Source organism: Amphibalanus amphitrite, unplaced genomic scaffold (assembly GCF_019059575.1).
Source record: "Amphibalanus amphitrite isolate SeventyFive unplaced genomic scaffold, NRLGWU_Aamphi_draft 000856F_arrow, whole genome shotgun sequence".
NCBI lineage: Eukaryota > Metazoa > Arthropoda > Thecostraca > Balanomorpha > Balanidae > Amphibalanus > Amphibalanus amphitrite.
Window position 1 is genome coordinate 239,017 of NW_024882350.1, and position 19,977 is coordinate 258,993.

General features: G+C 48.6%; 1 protein-coding gene across 1 annotated transcript in view; it reads left to right on the plus strand.

The window, feature by feature from the left end:
- The window catches only part of LOC122367189 (transcription factor E3-like), a gene marked incomplete at its 3' end in the record, with an annotated part of 109,684 nt that overhangs the window by 28,567 nt on the left and 61,140 nt on the right, over positions 1-19,977 (plus strand). The window contains exons 2-3 of the mRNA XM_043340082.1: positions 5,644-5,860; positions 9,812-9,976. Coding sequence (XP_043196017.1) covers positions 5,644-5,860; positions 9,812-9,976 — 382 coding nt within the window. The remainder of the gene's footprint in view (positions 1-5,643; positions 5,861-9,811; positions 9,977-19,977) is intronic.

Consider the following 19,977-nt stretch of genomic DNA (forward strand, 5'->3'; position numbering starts at 1 on the left):
TCTTAGCCATCGCTGAAAGTTTCAAAGCGATCGGTCACTCGGTGTAGCTATGACAGACATTGAAACTTTTTATGAGGTGAGGTCACTTCAAGTGACCTGGTGACCTGACCTTGAATGACCTTGGTCTGAGATTTTCACAACATGTGTAGAATTGATGTATGATAAGGTATACCAAAAACGGCGGCGCTCCGCGCCGCCGTTTTTGAGATATTCGCGAAAAACCACAAGGGGGGTGTTCAAACACCCCCCCCCCCAGCAGGGCGCGGGTTAATGTTGACACAAGGCAATCAGAGACCGGCGTGGATCCCTAACACACGGACGTAGGGCCCTGGGGGACCATCATGGGCCCCCGGCCCTCCGACGCCGGTGTGAGCCCTCATATATCATTGAGGGTCCTCACAGGCAGATCATGGTCTTCAGAAGCCTGAGTGAGACTCTCAGAAGCCGGCGAGGGACCATTTGGAGCTCAGCGTGGTCCCCATGTGCGTTGTTTCTATTTGGGTCCTCAGCAGGCGACCCGGCCTAGAATGGACCCTTGGAGAACAACGTGGGTCATCCAACGCCGATGGTGATCCTTAGAGCTTTCGAAGAGCTTTTTGAATCCGCAGGGACCTCTTGAACTCAGCCGATGACTATCAATCAGCCCTCGTTAGGGCTTGATGGCATTACAGTGTCAGTCCTGCATACAGCGGATGATGTGTCAACTGTCAGTACAATATACTGGCGTCAGGTGGCGCGCAGGACTGCCGCTCGGTCGTCTATGCAGCACACGAAAGGATCACCATCCCTCCTCGAATAGCCTCGGATTATCCATCCTTATAAGTCCACCGTTCCGTGCTTCTATCCTCAGGATACTGAAATCCTTCTCCTCCACGCCGCAACCACCTTCCGGGCTGGACAGGCAACTTTATCTCATGCGGGCTGCTCCCTTGGAGCGGCACCGCTGCTCCCGAGGGAGCGCACCCCGTAGCCGGGTGCAGTGAGTGCCTTGGGGCTGGGTGGCCCGTCCTCTGGACGGGCTCAGCCCCGGCGACTCACTAGGGTGCCTGCCCAGACCAATGTCTCCCCCTATATCCTATCATCCTCCCGGCTCTGAAATGGTCTCATTGGACCGAAAGGGCCTAACCCAACAAAACAAACAAACTTATAAGTGCATCATCTGAACGGTAACTATGCGATAAGCGTTAACGGTTGTTAAAGGTTCCGATGATTGGGTGGTAATTGCACCTTGAGAATGAGCAATAGTTATTGGTTTAGAGTGAACTTGTGATTTTCCTATAACCGTTCTAAACATCAGTTTGTGACCTCGCCACACTGGTCATGTGGGATGCAGGATGATGTCGCCGATATGACATCAGGTCCACACCCGTCCTCGCCATCTTCAGGACAAACCCATCTGCGTGCCCCTCGTGTTCCCTTTCCGGGCTGGCAGTCACCTCCACTAGACAACCAGTGGATGAGGTCGGGTCCGTACCAGAACCCGTAATTTCTGTCCGGGTTGACCGTTTTAGCGGCGAGCGCACTGTTTCAACGGGGCAATCCGGTCCAAACGGGAAGGTCTCGCCTCCGCGGATCACTGTCAGTGTCCCGCACAGCCCAACGCCTCCACCCTATCCTAACATCTCATAGCTCTGCAACGGTATTTTCAGGCCGAATGAAAGGGAAAGAAAAGCTCCCAGCAAACAAAAAACATAAATCAGCTCAATCTGTAACTATTCGGTAACATTTAACTCTCACGGATAATGGTTTATGTCTTTTTACATATTTCTGAGTTATCCTTCTCAAAAAGAAGCATAGATACTACCGAAAATGAAGTTCACAATCATGCGTTTCTTGTCGCAAGGTGTGCCATCTTATTTTGTATTCATAACCTGCAGGTAGTTGATTTTTCGCCCTAATAATTATACTTACAAGTTGTTACGATCCATTTCATATTCTCGTCTTGACGGGAAACCACAAATTAAGCATTTATATGCTTCCGATTATAGGTAAAATAGCAACAGTCCTGTCAAAAGCGAATTATTTGGAAAGCGTGCTTTTGAAAAGAGTATTTCGCATGAGAATATTCGAATGATTGCTTTTAAGGTAGAACATAACTGAACTCCACGTTTCTTCACTTACCAATGAAACCTCAGCGCTGACATGCCGTTTTTCACCTGACACAAGCCGTGTCCTCGCTGTTATGGCCTAGCAACGACTCTGGGACAAGGAGCTGGCTCACTTACACAGTGTTTTATCAGGCCTGGGGCATCAACCGGCACTGGCCATATGCATTGCACATGGTATACTGAGCATGTAGGTGGGGGAGTGACCGCTTTTGGAGCTATCCGGGTATTGAGTGACACATGTCGGAACTTCCTGATCGGGTGTCAGGGTGCCGGGGCATTGTTACCACGGAGAGAATTGACCCTAGCAACAGGTGTGCACGATAATGACGAAGCTTATGGCACTCGCATGCATAACATTCCCGTTTGAAATTTGCTTCAGAAAATGAATTATGTTTCGCTAGAGATTGTTCGGAACACCTGCGTTGCTTATATTTATGTGATGGTAGCTTTCGGAATGCAGCCCTCTCTCTTCGCCACTTGAAACGCTAAAAGTGCCATAAAAACAGCATGGAAATGGCAATGTGAATGACACTGACAATTGCATTGCCCTTTGCTATGTCGGTCTTTTTTCAGTGTTTTACATTGGCTGACGAAGGGAGACGGTTGTCTTCCGAATCTACCTTAAAAAAAATGTTTGGTGATCTTAAAAATATCTCCGCTGAATTACATCAACAGTTAATATGAATTATGGTAGTATGCCGGTGCATCAGGTAATTTCCACTTTAAATGATACCTACATTGCATAATAGCTGTATGTGCCATCGCGCCAATTCATACAGCGAGCCTTCTAACAATTTTATTATGCTTGAATTTCGAACAAAGGTTCACACTTACACAGATAAAACACTCAGCTTACATGCTTGCTTTCTGAAAGGGCGCATTATTTAGTCTGAAATTATTGAAGTGTCTGTCCCATTTATCACGCACACTGTTACACAACTGATCGACAGACCGCCTTTATCTGCACGTATATACCATGAGTGCTGTGTGTGTGTCGAGAGGACGGGGAATCGATAGCTACAGGGGAAACTGTAGTTCTGATTATTGATAGTTAAGTGCTTCAGTGTGCTCAAAGTGTCTGTCAATACGTATATATCGACACACTTGTCCGGATCAGCTGTAATTTTCCTCTCCGTCTATACAGTACAGTTCTATCTAATCGCGGACTGATGGCTCATAAATGAATTTTGGCGTATTTGTATACGATATTCTATAGCAAAGAAAAGGAAATATAGGACAGAACAGGATTGCTAGGGATATGACAGAATTGAGTTGGATTGGATTGGATTGGATTGGAATGAATGGGACGGGGTGGAATTGGATAGGATTGGATTAAATAGGATTAGATAGAATTAACTATGATTAATAGGATGGTATAGGATTTGATATTATTGGACAGGATTGGATTGGATGGGATTGGTCAGCGCTGGTTTTGACAAGATTGGATTATATATAACCAGGTTGGACTAGATCGGATTAGATAGGATTAGATAGGACTAGGTAGGATTAGACAGGGTTAGATATGATTAGATATGATGGGATAGGAATATAGGATTGGACAGGATTAGATTGTATTGCTGAATGCTCATGATGAAATCCCTTCTGTAAAACATATATTATTTCAATCACAGTTCTAAAAAACCGTCCTCATTCGCCCATAATCGCCCATGGCCACCCATAACCGCGTATGACCACCAACGACCACCTACAACCGCTCATGGCCGCCCGTAGTCGCTCACAGCCGCATTAAGCCGACGCCACTGTCCACCTGCCTATCTACCATCGGCGACCGCCTGTAGGCCGCAGTCGCCCGCTTAAATATTCAAAAAACCGACTGCGGTGGCCGTGGATTCATGTGTTATCCGTAAAGGAGGTTCTCATGACTAGATTACTTCACTGGAAGCTATTTACCACCGCATTTGGCATCCTCGGGATCCCAGTGTATCAGTCCAAATTGGGAGATGCAGCAATGGACAAGGTAAGTGATCGTCCACGCACGATACTATGAGCTGACTTTCGGTGCATGCCGCTGTAAAGGAAAACCCCGGGATGAGTTCACAATGCGATATTTTTAGATAACTAACCGTTGAGATGAACAGGTGCGTTGCAAGTGCAATTATGTGCGCTTCAACTTGAGTTTGCCTGGGTGACACAGTCTATACTTGTTTGTGCAAGTAACGATGACATACAAAGCGACCCCCGCCTAGTACCTACTGATCAAACAACTTGAGAACAAATGACACAATCATATCGCCGTTCTATTTCACTCAAAGCCGCGCAGTTGTGGAATTTGTCGAGTGCGAAACACAAACATCGGCTAGATTAGCTCCGAAATGTATGCTCACGCGTTTACTGGCGACAGGTCACAAGGTCATAACGAGATAAGGCGTGTCATCTTCTTGATCGTGGAGTGACTAGACGGTTTGCGATCGCAACATGCGTGGGAAAGAAAACAAATGCCTACCAACTTTTGAATGATAATACGAACCGGTACTTTCGGGAAACTAATGATTTGAGGATAAATTAAGCGTGGGTATACCTACCGGTGCTGGGGAGGGGGCGCGACAATGTGAGAAGTGCGGAATAGGAATAGGAAGGGAACCAATCATGGAATAGGAAGGGAACCAAGGTTGAACTAGCAGTGGAAAAGACACGATACTCGACTAGAAAATTGTTTGGGGGACAAATTATCTACCTCATTCAGGAAGACACCGGGAAGTCCCCGAGCAGCCCCAAATTCCATCAACCTTGACCGTGGCCGCCGCGCAGTCGTGCGTTATTTGCCCTGCCAAAAACGATGGCGAAATGCGTATTTGAACACGCGTGGTATGGTGGTGGGGCTCACGCTTATATCCTGTTCGACATGGGCCTCTAACAACTGCGTGTTTGAAAGCGAAATGCAGAAGTAAAGGCGTGAAAGGGTGTGACAAGGTGACCCTGAAATTCCAGCCGGATCACGTTCGATTTTTTCCTCGCCGTGGCCTTGCAGTTGTGTCGATTGTATTGATTCTGCCATAACACAAGTGTTTGTTCAATGCTTGTGACGTGATATTACAATGACAGTCATGCCCGTGAAACATAAGCTGCATAATAAAACGCCGGGTTATGATTCGCACTATTGTAGCCCCGGTACTGTGGGTCTTCAGGGTGAAGTCCCAGAGGTATTCCTGACTATGTAGGAGGACTGAGGGCTGGGCAATGACTGGGCCGGCTGGTGCCTTCGCCAGGGTATTGTTAGTCAGCTCCTCCCACTCGAAAGCCGTGACAAGGAAATCAATAAATAAAAATATGCCTAAGTGAACTGAGACATACGATTGGACCATTTTCTTTCCTCTTTTCTCCGTGAGAATTAATGTTCTTTTTTCATTTCCTGGCAGAATACGAGGAGCTCGGTGTGATTCTCCGCCAGCCGGTGCACGCTCCATTCACGTTTCCCCGTCCTCCGTTCACAGTCCCCTCCTCCGTTCACAGTCACAGTCACGGCAGCTCCGTTCACAGTCCCCTCCTCCGTTCACATCCCCTCTTCCGTTCACAGTCCGATGATGAACATCAAGTCGGCGCGCACCACCTCGCGCACCCAGCTGAAGCAGCAGCTGATGCGGCAGCAGGCCGAGGAGCAGGAGGCCCGAGAGCGGCAGCGGCACCTGCTGGAGCTGCAGCGACAGCAGCAGCAGTCGCAGCCGCTGCCCACCCCGCAGACCGCCGCGCCGCCGCGGCTCCACAGCGTCGATGTGCCCAACAAGGTGCTTCAGGTGGGTCCTGTACATACGTGCGCAGGGGTGAGCGGATGTCGGTTTGGTATGTGATGAAGTTGTAATGCATGATGCCTGAACCCATTTCTCGCTGAGCTTTTGACCTTCGCCTCGTCCAGATAATCAACACCTTGAATGAGGTAAAGCCTTGTGTCAAACACGTTAAATGAACGTAATTTGAATAAGTAAAAACAAAGTAAAAAATCTGACATTTCTCATTTTCAAACAGCTTTAAGAGTGTTGAAATAATTTCAAAGAATGTTCGGGAAGGAATGGTACCTATAGCTTAAAATAACGGATGTGTGTTTTTTTTTGCGGGCAACTCTGTTTTAGGATCTCCTTAATTTGATATTCCGTTTAGAATAAGTCATCCACGCGAACTATTTTATTCTGCATTAGCAAAGGAAAGACCCCTGATAAATATATATTTTAATATATTCCTGCCCGGGGCCGGGATGATTCAATAAATGTCACCGAGGTTTTTTAGCGAAAACTCCGAGGGCCGTTAGGCCCGAGGTGCTTTTCGCTAAAAAAGCGAGGTGACATTTATTGAATTCTCGGCCTTAGGGCTGGAAGGTGTTTCCCATACCTGCCAAAAAGCTCACAACTATAATTGATAGTGACGTCAGCAGCCGTGTGGTTCAACGCGTTTAACCACACCCCTTGAACCACACGGCTGGCAATATTAAAGCACTGCATTAAACTTTGAAAAGTGTGGTACAGTGCACGTGCCAATAAAATGCCTGGATGTCTCGATTTAATCATGCAATGTAGCAGGTATGGGAAAAACAAAAAATCACTTTCCAGGACTGTGTCACTGCGGAGGCGGACATTTGTAGGTTCCTGTTTTTGACAGTTCTACGAATGAATTTTAACAATGTTTCCTGTCTCGGTATCTTGCAAATCATGCAATTTAGCTCTCTCACAAAAGATGATGAGGACACAGAGTTGAGGTGTCTAAAGATGCATGTAATCATTGTATGTTGACATGTGAGGTAAGTACGCACCCATCGTCATCTTACGCTACAAGCAGGTGGGCTTGTCCACTTCACTCCCCCTACCGCCATGTGCGACGTAGAAGGGGGAGTATTTGCCTACGCTCCGCATTATCCATTCCCTCTGCTCTTCAGCATTGTAGTAAGGCGTAGTGCGAGTTGAGTATATATAGATTGACAATTGTTGATAAGCGTTTAGGAAGGCCTTTAAATTAAATATTCATTTGCTTTAAATTAAGAATAGAATTTATTCTTAATTTAAAGCAAATGAATATTTAATTTAAAGGCCTTCCTAAACGCTTATCAACAACAGTACACTGAAAACAATTTCACCCGAAGCTGGCGAATTAAGCGTTGCTCTGCGGGTGGTACATGTGTATTAACTCGCCATGTCCAGATTCTAGCTAGAGGGTAAGCAGACTTGCCTGCCTTATTACTCGTAAATATACACTGTACCCACAGTCTGCAGTAAGGTAGCTACCCAGCACCGGATATTGTCCCCGCGGGTGTCGAGTCATTGGCACAGCCCTCACTGAAAGAGTTGGAACTACTCGAGGTATCGTAAACGCGTATCCGTGGATGGCGAACCTTTACATAACCTGCCCTGAAGGGGTTGGATCTACTGTTACAACTAGATGGCGTTGTCTCATACAGTTTTGAATTACAACAATTTTTTAACTTTTTTTTGAACCAATGATATGTTGGCACATTGTTTGGCGGTTTTCAAGTGGGGGCGAAAGTACAATTGTTAGGGTGCATCTTTAAAACCTCTGCAATATTCATCACGGGACGATTGGCAACGCTTTTTCTTCCGAAACTACCAAGTGAGACCATTTTGATTCTTATAAAGGTCACGAAAGCAGCGGCGACACATCTCCTTGATTTCGGGCGGTCTGCATGACTGCCGGTGACTGAGTCATGTCGAAATTTCTATGGGAATTCGATGTGACCTTTCCCACCGATGTGAAACTTTCTCACCGATGTTTTCTAGGTGTGAGATTGCTATAATATAGATATTTTCCCGCAAATATGGTCAAGCGTGGGAGTTTTTTTGGCCCTCGTGACTTGGTCGGCGAAGGGTATAGGCGTGGAGGTTAACCCTATCTCCTAGGGGTTTGTGGGGCGCTGCTGCCAGGTAGGCGTCGATGAATACCTTTCGATGGAGGGGTCGCGAGCCACTGGTGCGCGAATAGTCGTGGAGGGTTACTACTCTCCAGAGTGAATTGCGAAAGTGTTATGTCCTAAATTGACTCCTGGGAGGGTGGTTAAAAATGGTTGCGGATAGGGGTACCCGTAAAACACCGGTTTACTCGCCAGCCTTGGGTTAAATTGTTTTCAGTGTAGTGCGAGTTGTACGCACCGTGTCACCCACCCCCAGTGACATTGTTGTACGGCGTAAGGGAAGGAATATACGCACCGCACACGACCACCTAACTGTTTTCAGCCGTGAATGCGTGAGTGTTCCATGTACTGTCCGTGTCGCTGTTGTCTATCGCTGATCGCAGAGACAACGCTGACTTAAACAGGTGGGTGAGGCGAGGGGAGAACACGTTCGTCCCGAGTGATGCAAACCAGTACCTGGTACCACTCACAGCGGCCGCCTTCTGGCTTGGTAACCAGGGAACCAACCCTCCCGGGCACGTGCTTGTTCCCGAGCTTGTTCAAAAAACCCCAACCGACCGCAGTGGCGCTGCTGCTGGCAAAGGGCTCAGATATGTCAATCAGGATGATAAAATTTATTTGCACACCCTGTGGACAGCATTTTTGCGGTACACTGTTTTCTATTTTTGACGGAATGGATTAGTGTTTATGCGATGTTAACGTGCAAAAAGATAAACGCATAGGCGTGAGCATAGATGATTTCGTCGGTATAATTACCTCGCAAAAAATCGCGTCATATTTTTGCTATGGGTGGTTAATTTATTTTCACACTCAAGTCTAGTATGTATTGTCAACATTAATGCGAAATATGGATAACATATCACAAATTTATCTCAAATAAATGCCAGCTGCAGTCTGCACTGTCCTTGTAGCTCACTCGGCCGTATTTTTCGGGAACGGACCTGGATGTCGCTCTGCCATGCTCAGCTGCTGCTCCCCCAGGCTGCAGAGGGCGCTGCGGCTACTTTCCCGGGTCCCGTGCTTGGACACGCGTTGAGCTCGTGTCGGAGGCGTGCTCGTCTCATACCTGGAGCGTGCTGAATTCTTACTGGCAACTGCCACTCTCGTGGTAACTCTGCTTGAAGTGCGGGAGGGAGGAGATAAGACTGGAGGTTAATGGCTGGAGCTCGTTTCAAAATGTGTGATGACACAAGCTGCATACCTTTGCTAAATAAGTGGTCCCAATGCGGATACGGTCCAGGGTGGACGAATAGGCAATTAGCTACCAGAGACAATGGTCAAAGTTCAGGGATGGGCAATAAAATATCCGTCTAAAATATAGTAATTTGTCTCTTCTGTTCTCAGCTACCCATCCCCGATCTTCCTCAGACCATAATTAGCAAAAGATCTTTGGCCAGTGAGTGGTGAGCTGCGACGGCTGACCTGTGACCTTTGACCTATGACCTGTGATATGTAACCTCTGACCTATGACCTGCGAACTGGGACCTCTGACATGTAACCTGTGACCTGTTACCTGTGACCTGTGAACTGGGACCTCTAACCTGTAACCTGTGTCCTCTGTCCTGTGAGCTATGGCCTATAACATCTGACCTGTGACCTCTGACCAATGACCTCTGAACTTTGGCCTGTGATTTGTAACATGTGATCTGCGATCTGTTACCTGTGATCTGTTACCCGTTACCCGTTACCCGTGACCTGTGACCTGTAGCATTTGACCTGTGACCTGTGACCTCTGGCCTGTGACCTCTGGCCTGTGACCTGTGACCTGTAGCCTGTGACCTGTAACATCTGACCTGTAACCTGCGACCTCTGACCTCTGACCTGTCCGCCTCAGGTGGAGACGCGGCTGCAGCACCCGACGCCGTACCATATGCTGCAGAACCAGAAGCGTCAGGTGCGGGAGTACCTGTCTAACTCCGGGGAGCCGTCGCCGACGGAGCCGGCGCAGATCATGTCTCCTCCGTCCAACCAGACGAGCACCACCTCCGAGGCGACTGAGGTGAGTACCGGGTGCCTGAGCGGCCCGCTCCGCCACCAGAGCGGCACTGCTAGCCACCAGAGCTGACCTGCTAGCCACCAGAGCGGCCCTGCTAACCGCAGGAGCGATCCTGTTAGCTGCAGGAGCGACCCTGCGCCCTACAGACCGCAGGAGTGGCCCTGTGTTCTGCTGACCGCAGGAGCTAGGAGTAGCCCCGTGCGCTGCTGGAGCAGCCCTGCGCGCTACCCCTGCGCGATACCGAACACCGGGGCACCCATTGTGCTCTTGTCTCCCACAAGAGTGGGTGGCCGTGCGCGCTGTCCCTGCGCGCTGCTGGCGAGTAGAGTCGGCTCTGCGCGATGTCGACTACCGCAGGGCTCCTGATGATGATTTGACGTAAGGAGAGCAGCACAACGATGCAGTCAGATGACGCGCTAACACACAGTATAGTATGTCACAGTTTGGATACTAGAAAACCTTTACTGATACTCCGAAACGACAAAGGGCACTGCTGTCATTTTGAATGATTCGACAGTTATGTGATTTGATCATTATGTGCGTGACCGCACCGATGCATACCATATTTGTGTATGACGAGATCAAAACCTTGTCCGCCACAGAATCAATTGCAAAACAGAACACAATAATCGATTTCTGCATTCTTAGTGTGGATTTGATCTAAATGTAGGCATTTGAAATAATAGAAATCGTTCAGTGATCCATTACCTTTGCAGGCATTGCAAGTATTGCATGCTTATCCCTGTGACCCTTCAAATCATCGGTGACAGCTCGGCAACGCTTGCTCAGTGCTCACTCGCGCCGTGCGCTGCATCTATCAAACGGCACTGCCATCTGCGGATTGATTTATACGGGACTTGGCTACAAGCGGGGTTTTATGTCAGGCGTCACTTTATGTCACTGTGTGTCGAGCAGGGACGCCATTTCCATACTGCGCTCCAACCGTCGCCACCCGCCATTTTGGCGGCCCTGGACTGCCCTTGAGCCACCGCTGTTCCCCATAGACGGCCACCCGCAAAACCGCAACACATTGCAGACCGCTCGGGCACCAAATCCACATGCAAAGCGGCGTCAGAGCGTTACTCCTGCTTGCCATGAAGCCGCGCGTCCTTGCCCATCTTTCGGCAGTGGTCTCGCAGAGCTCAGCTGTTCTCACACAGGTGGTGCGTGGGCGCGTGTGCAAACTGTGCTCCTAGTAACAAGTGTGCAACTGTGCGTGCTGGATAGACTATCGGTCAGCCGATCGGACAGTGCAGCCGGAGGGGCCGGAGGGCTGCGGCGCTCTCCACTTCTGTTCTCCGAACACAGGACGGCGGAGGCGAGCGGGTGCAGCTCCGAGAGCGACGCTGTGCGAATGGAAAGTAGGCGAGGGAGGAGGCTGCAAGACTAGCTGCCGGAGACAGGGTGATGTGTGGGAGGACGGCAGCGGGGAGGAGAAAGGAGTGGATGATTTTATGGCCGCCGCTAAATCGGGAAACGTGGCACTGTTCGGAGCTAAAACGGCGTCCGCATTTGGCTTTTGTTTCGCAAGGCTGTTCGGTCTGTCGGAATCTGAACAAGGTGACTGTTCTCTGGGCATCATCTGCGAGAATCAAGATGAAATCAACGAACATGTTCGGGGGAAGAAGGACGGGACTCTCTGTTGCTAAGGTACCACTGTAGGCAGTAGGCAACAGTGCAATATATGTAATATGTAATATATGCACGGGAATAACACACATGACATTTTGCATTTGCAGGAACATGCGATATCATGTCACATACAATTCACAAGGGGCTGACATCGAAACCTTTTGGAAAGCACAACGGCCTCAAGGTAGTGGCCCGTTTTCATGCAGCGTGGGTGTTTGAATAACTTGCGGATATGATTTGATATTTTAAAGCCGGAGCACAAATACAAAGTGAAGCATTGATCACATGTGCTTGGGTATGCAGTAGGAGCTCGATTGCCAAGTGTTCGTTGCGCTTTCAATCGTTGCTTTCTACGAAATGAATTGCAGTTGACATTCGGAATAAGCGGCAACGTTGTGTTAATCGATCACAGCATTCATTTCAAGCTACGTATAGTTACATATAGCTAGCACAGTGATTGCTCCATTATTCTAGTTGCAGTCCTTTGAGCCCTAGCCCTCACGAGCTTATGCTCCCGTTCCTAGATGGCGATAGTGGTAAACGCCTGAACTTAGACTGTCCCGCCGAGCACGTAGCCGCTGACGGCCGGCGTATAATGAACGAAAACCGGACCCGCCACCGACCCCGTGGCGCCATATAAAGCAGCCCGCATCGAAACCATTCTGTCCCGTGACTCGCGCCGTTGAATTCATCTCTCCTGCGTCATTGCCGTCCATGGGATGTCGAGGACACGTTTCATATATTTCGTAACGCCTTCATTAGGCCTAATTCTTTATATTTCCTCGAATGACGAAGCCTTTCTTAAAAGCGTCCTTACAGCACTGCGAATCTTGAATGATGCAAAAAAATGTACACAAATGTGTTTCAATGCAAATACTTTCTTAAAATGGTATAAGTCGTGACAACTTTCCTGGATCAACATTGACAAGTCAGGAAAATAAATACAGCAATGAGCTTTCATAAATCGTTAAACTAAAAACGTCATAAAATCGTTAGTCGTAAATCGTTGGTCCTTAAACTGCAAGGTCAGATTTACTTTTTATCAGATTTATTTGTTTAATCAGATTTACAAAACTTACCCGAGTTTTCGTTTTATGAGCTTCCTCAGTGGCAGCTCCATAAAAACTTCACTTCAAGATGTTTAAAGGTAGTGTGCCAGCTTTCCTGGACCGTATGGAGTTAATGGCCCAGATAAGGAGAACCGGATTTTTAGAACTTATCCGTACCTTCAAAACTCATGGAAACGTCTTAAATTCTTCAAATTTTGAGTACCCCAGTGCGAAATTCGCCCCGACGGGTTGTCGGTCGTACCCCAACCACATTTCACACCACTATGAGCAATAAATGCACACACTGAAATCGCTATTACCGATAGGCTCATCCAATCAAGTTTCGATAATCCCGTTCATCATCATCTCCTGCGGTTTCGAACACGCCTGTTAGGTGGTGCGGTAGACCGCGCCCAAAGCCAGGGCCCCGGTAACGTGAGGTAGCCGAGTCGGGGCAGCGTGCGCTGACCCAAGCCGGGCCGAGCGTCCTCCCGGTGTCATGTGATTGCCCGGGGCTGCCCGCGGGGATGCGGTAGACCGCGCCCAAAGCCGCGGCCCCGGCTTGGGTCAGCGCACGCTGCCCCGACTCGGCTACCTCGCGTTACCGGGGCCCTGGCTTTGGGCGCGGCTTCTGCTCATACTTTGTGGTGCTGTGGTGGTGCGTCGGGCCGCGCGCTCTGACTTCGGCCAAGAAAAATGCGTCAGCTGATCATTGTCATGTCTGCCACTTTCATGTGGTGAGATGGGGACGGACTTTAGAGACGGCTGTTTCATATCAATTATTTTACATAAAATAATATTTCAAACCATAAATTAATGTTTTTTTTATAAATTTTGTCCGAACCTTTTGATGGGAAGGATTCACAAGGACAGAGCCACCGCTAAGCGAAGCTTGTTGCGATGACCCTGCCCTCTACCCTCCGATCGCGCAATTCCGATTCTATGGCAGAATTTAGAGTCCAAAGTTTAACGTGCGCACAAAGCCGCGCACGGCCGGTCCCCTCGCTGACTTCGCCTGGCTACGGCCTGCCACCAACCGCAACCATACCTGTCAGGAGGCCCATAAATGTCGAGCGCCCGTCGCGCTTCGAACCCGGACTGTTACAACCGGGAACGCGTGCTCTCACCACGCGGAGTCCAACGCTCTAACCAACTGAGCTACGGGACCGGCAAATGTTTGACAGCCAAATTAAAGAAACAATACCAATACAGGCTTACAGTTTAAATTCGACATTGTGTTGTCTACGATTAGACAGCTGATAACTCATTCCCGTACGTCGTAACTCTATAATAACCTTTGCTTATTGTCACATGTGCGCCGCATTCGTGATTGTTGCCGACGCCTGTTTGCCGGTCAGCCCACTACAATTGTTATACATATCGAAAAACCGATAAACTTTTAGGCGAAAAAAGCACTATTTTAGGCCCATTTTTGATTTTTTTGCGATATTAGGTAAAAACAGAAGCTTCTTATCCTAGGAAAAATAAAATGGGAAATCATTCAAAGGTGGCACACTACCTTTAAGCAGGTCCCGATTTTCCCGACATTTAGGTCATTGCCTTACCTGGAGAAGTTCAACCGACGATCTAATACTGCTAATACCATAGACTTTGGCATCATGAACTTCTTCATGTCCTGGGAACAGTGCATCACGCTCTTTTTTCCACGAAGCTCCTCGATCAGGAGCCGAACGGCTGGGGGTCTGCCCCCACTCCTCCTATGCGTTGGTGGCTGTAGAAACACCAACACGGGTGAGGTATAATGATCGAGATGATAAGTTCATAGTGACTATTATTTTCCTGCTTTTCCACTGATATCCGACTTATATTATGAACCTTTTGCAGTCGTCATTGAGGCAGGGCACATTTCACATGCATGCTTCACATCCAACTGACACGAGAGACATTGCCAATCGCATGCGTCTCCCATGAGTCAATGCATGTTTCCCTGTCAATCACTTCATCAAGCACAGGTATGTAGGGGAAGTTGGGGCAATGCCGGAGTTGGTGCAAAGCCGAAATTCGAGATATTTCTAAAACCGTACGACATGGATGCCACGTCTCAGTGATGCTCTGAAGCTTAAGTGACTACAATTATCGCATGTTTGTTACGAGTTGTCATTTGGAATACTTCGGCTGTGAGGGCGCCAAAAGCGTTTTCAAGGTACGTTTCCCCTGTACTACATGTGCCTTTGAAGCTGCATTTCTTACTCATTATGCTACCGTTTGTCTGGCCAATTCGGTCAAGTAATCTTCAGCATGTCTTTGCATAAGTGTGCTGCCTATTTGAAATTTATACAGCACGTTTAAAAGTTATGGGCCTGCAAATGAAAGTATGGCTGGCTGGGGTAATGCCGAAAACGTGCAATTACGCACGTTAACCCGCGCCCTGCTGGGGGGGTGTTTGAACACCCCCCTTGTGGTTTTTCGCGAATATCTCAAAAACGGCGGCGCGGAGCGCCGCCGTTTTTGGTACACCTTATCATACATTAATTCTACACATGTTGTGAAAATTTCAGACCAAGGTCATTCAAGGTCAGGTCACCAGGTCACTTGAAGTGACCTCACCTCATAAAAAGTTTCAATGTCTGTCATAGCTACACCGAGTGACCGATCGCTTTGAAACTTTCAACGATTGCTAAGAGCAATAGCATGTACAAAATGCATATCTCAGAATTTTGATATCGATGACCTAAGGTCAGGTCAATTTTGCGACCTCCCCATTATAAGTCAATGGGAGAAAATTGAAATGCGCCTCTTTTGGACGAAAGACATTATAAACACTCCCAAACACCGAATTACAAGTGGTTTAGACACACAGAACATGAAAATGGTGTCCGTGACCCTTGTTTATGCCCTGAGGTCATCTTAGGTCACGAATGGTATCTAACAGATTTTCGCAAATAACTTTTGATAGAGGCATGCTAGAGCGATGAAAACGCCTTAGATGTGTTCAGCTCGACGATACGGATCGACTGATATGCAACATGACCCTTTCCGGTCAGGTCATGACCTTGACCTGAGGTCAAATTTTCAAGTTGACCTTTCAAGGTCAAGTTATAGTTCATTCGATGCGTCTTGACGAGAGGAACACGATGCCGGTAAAAGTAAGCTCGTACAAGGCTTGGGTCAAAAGTTATTGCAGAAAAACGGTTTCCGAAAAATTCTGCTATTTTTGCAGTTTTTGCCCCCTGCAGGCAAAACCGTTGACGTTAGGTCAAATCTGAGAGAATCACTCAGAAAGGGCGTTAATAGAGCAATCGAATGCGCTTTTCCGCGGCGCTGTAGCTCTATTGGTTCCCGAGTTATGCGTTGGCTTCTTGGAAATTTTCGACATTCGACCTGGAACTAATCGGCGAAATTTTGCCTTCAATGACCTCCGGTGACCTGACCTTTGACCTGACCAAAAAATTGACCCAAGTGATTTCGTCATTATTTTTGACGCTCTTTCGAACGCCGCCTTCCGCGTATCGCTACGTGGCCCAGGAGCCGAGTTACAAGGGGGGGGGGGGGTGTTCAAACCCCCCCCCCCCCAGCAGGGCGTGGAAATCCAGGACCCCCAGCCGGGCGCGGGTTAAAGCACGCTACGTGGACTTAACTGCTGTAGAATAGCAACGCGTATTTTTAGTCAAACAAATTACACTTTCAGCCGGCACAACGGCCTGTTACCTATAAGGAATGATTTACCTAGCATTTTTTTTTATTATATCACACAATTATAACTTCCAGTGTGCACCAAGCGTCCTCAAGCTCTTAAAACGCGTGTCAGCTTTGATGAATTTTGGATAAAGTTTAAGATAAATTGGCAAAACATCAATGTCGGCATTCCTCGTAGATCATTTATCCCATTTTCGGCTTTCCCCGCAGTCCGGGGCAACGCCGAAAAAGTCAGTTCTTTGATATTTTTAGTTTTTGCGCTTATATGCGAATTCATCAAATGCGCCTGGTATGTTTGAAAGACAAAAGACTGGCCTCTCGAATGACGCCAACAAGAATAGCTTATGTTGTCTACCTTGCGTGCTACGGGCGTCAGAAAAAAGTATTCGGCGTTCCCCCAACTTCCCCTACCAAATTGCATTAGTTGAATATCGTCCAGCAATCCACCCGCGCCATAGCCATTGTGCAGGCATTCAAGCAGCCACTTGTTATGGATTATAATATCAAGCAGCTTTCACGATGCGGTTTTCTCCGAACGGCGCTGGTGTCGGTGGCGGGGCGCCGGGCAGCGACAGCAACCGACATTGCCCGGTCTGTGGCCGCGGGGCAAACCCTGAGTGGTCTGACACGGGCTCCACTCCCCTGTTTAAATATATGCGCAGCGAGGCGAGCATTGCGAACTAGTTAACTCCAGTAGGAGGGCAATGGGGACCGACAACGGACCAGTTAAGACCGGCAAGGACCAGCGTAGACCGGCAAAGATCGGCAACGGCCGCGGCGACTGGCGGACAAACTATGCGTGATGCCGGCGATAGGTCCCCCGGACACCGCTCACCCTGGGTGGCTGGTACGGGACCCACTGACGTCATATATCGATGCAATTTGTGACGTCATCGAGTGGTCAGAGCCCACTCTGTATGCATGACCTCGCAACCGACCTGTACCAGCCTAGTTATCGGTGTTCGAGGCTACTAAGGTGGGGATGCACACAAATGTCAGACTTTAAAAGAAAATGAAGTGAAAAAAAACAGGACTTACCGATTGCCTATGAAGTTTTGAAAAGGCGCAATGTTTGAATTGAATGGGCATTGGGCAATGAACAGGTGCAATTTTAACAGAATGAAACTTCGCCAGGTAGGTAGTTACTGTTGAAAAGACCTCGCTCCTACGATCTTTCCGTTTCTTCGCCCACAATGCCGCAATGCTGTGTTCTCCCATTTTTTTACATCTCTAAAGTGATTGCTACGATAAAGTATCCTTGCTTCTTCAGCGATTGTCTGTCCCCCTTCCCCCTCCCCCCTAGACTCGCTGATGATATTTATTTCGACATAAAGAACTCGATGACGATTAGGATGTTTTATCATGGTCCCGTAATCTCCAAGCGCTCTGATGGATCTTCCGTCTTCAATTTATTACGTTTTTCGATGACCGACGATAGGAATAAATCAGCCGTATATGGCGTGTTTCCTGTTGTTCCATTCGCTCCTGCTCCGCACGCGTTGAGCTCGTGCCGGCCTCAGGCGCGGGCCGCCCCAGTAGCTCACCGGACACGTGACCTTGACAGACGGCCTCTTGGAGGTCAGGGGGCGGGGCCTGCGCTGAGGGGGAGCGGTAGTCGGTCGGCTGTAGACGGATTCAGCCCCCCTCGGACTGGCAGACACGTGTCAGAGCCGTGTATGTACGGCAGCCTGAAGTGACAGCAGTCATCTCGGCAGTGTGACGGAACCTGACAGGACGCGCGGATGAGTTGCTAGGATAGTTTGTCGAAGATAGGTATGTCGTGGTGGGCTAGATTGCAGGAACGCTTGCAGGAGGGGATGCTCTTTTGCGGATGCTTCTCTTTAAAAGTCGGCGGATTAGTTCACTTATCCATTCGATTAGTCAATTTTCTGTACCATTTTATCATGGTGGCCCGGTATGACCAGGCTACGTCGATTAGACCATTAATCAACGTTGTTAAAGAAACTATAGAAGTGGTCGCCTACTAATATACCTACTTTGATAAACTTGTTTAAGTACATTGCACTTCACACCAAAAAAAATATTTCAATGAGAATTGTGTCCCCTGCAGAAAAAAGATGCGGCGAAGCTCACGTAACAAGTGTTATTAGATCGAAGGAAACCTTCAAATCCAAGATAACATCCAGGCTTGGGACATGCTCTATTTGTTTTGAAATAAGAAACATTGTAGAGAATGTGCCAAAAGTTGTTTAAGGCGAACTTTTGATAAGCGAGTTATGACACAGGTTGGAAGGACCAGACTATGCCACTCTTATTTATGGCATTTGACGCTTATTACCTCGATAATACAGAAGCATTACGTGGAAGCATCGCCAGGGCTTCTCATGACGAGAACTCCAACCCAGCATCATGACCTGGCAATGTCAATGGACCTACGAGCAGACCCAGCCCACGACGAGCACTGATATGAAATCATTTGCGGGCTTTCCGCACCTCATAGCCGGCTGGGACGTGCTCAATATACTCCGCCCGCGACATCCGGGCGACACCACTGCCACCTACCGTCAGCATCGCCAACTCGGAGGCGGGCTCTTGTGACCACCGCGGGCCGTCGCCCCTGTTTCACCGGCCATCAGGGCATCAGCGTCCGTCTCCGGGAGGACGACAGCGCAGCCCGCACCCCCCACGCCGCGATCAGCCCTCTGATGGCCCGCTGGATGTCCCCGGTCACTCTCCCATCGCGAGTGTGCCGGCTGTGAGTGGCCGCGCCGCGCGGTGGGCGGAGCGATGCTCCCCTGTTGCTGGGGAGGCAGCGACGGCACGGGGTCAGCTCTCTGACGTCACACGGCTCTGGAACGGTCTGCGAGTTGTTTCGGCTCCTCTGCAGGGGTGATGCGACGGTTTTATGATGCCCGTGGATGTCAGGTGAATCGGGAATCAGACCGATGACACGCTCAGGGCATGTGATACCAGAGCCATGGCGGAGGGCAGGCGCCGAGCCACTGTGTGATAAATCGCCGATGACATGCTGATTCGGAGGTTAATTTGTGGTGAAATCATGTGAGTGACTTGGCTATTCTCAAAATGGACTTGGGTAAAGTTGGCTCTGTTTTTTTTTTGTGGGATAACTTTGGGAGTTATCCTACTATAACATCGCGGTTCAATGATTGAATGCACATTGCTGCCCGTTATACACCCTGCCCGTCATGTATGTGCTTGAATGGGCTGTCTTTACCTTTTCATCTGAGCTTAACGTCCTTTCCAAGCCTTATTGTCCGCAACAGTGAATCCATGTCACCGATAAAGATCAATTGTTGATCCACTCAATCAGCAGCACAATAGATTAGCAGGGGTAACGGATACTGTCGAGAGCTTCGTCCTTGATGACTGATGTATCGACAAGTCTCAATATCTTGTCTCAATATCTGAGCCTGTGCTTGTTCAATAATCACGCCTCTGTCCGCTGCACTTAAATGCCTTTTGGCTATCACCTTAGCTGAGAAGATTACAGGGCCCATCCACCGTCCTGTCATGCTGCCACTTGACAGACGCCAAGCCGGCTGAGGGCCCAGACAGCTGATCAGTTGTTTGATATCGACGCCTACAAGTCTGTGGGCATTGTGCACTCATAAAGACCATTGTGCTCCCTGCACTTGTTAGAAAATTATCGATGTTGTCGTTTCCTTAATGGGCTTATAACGATGA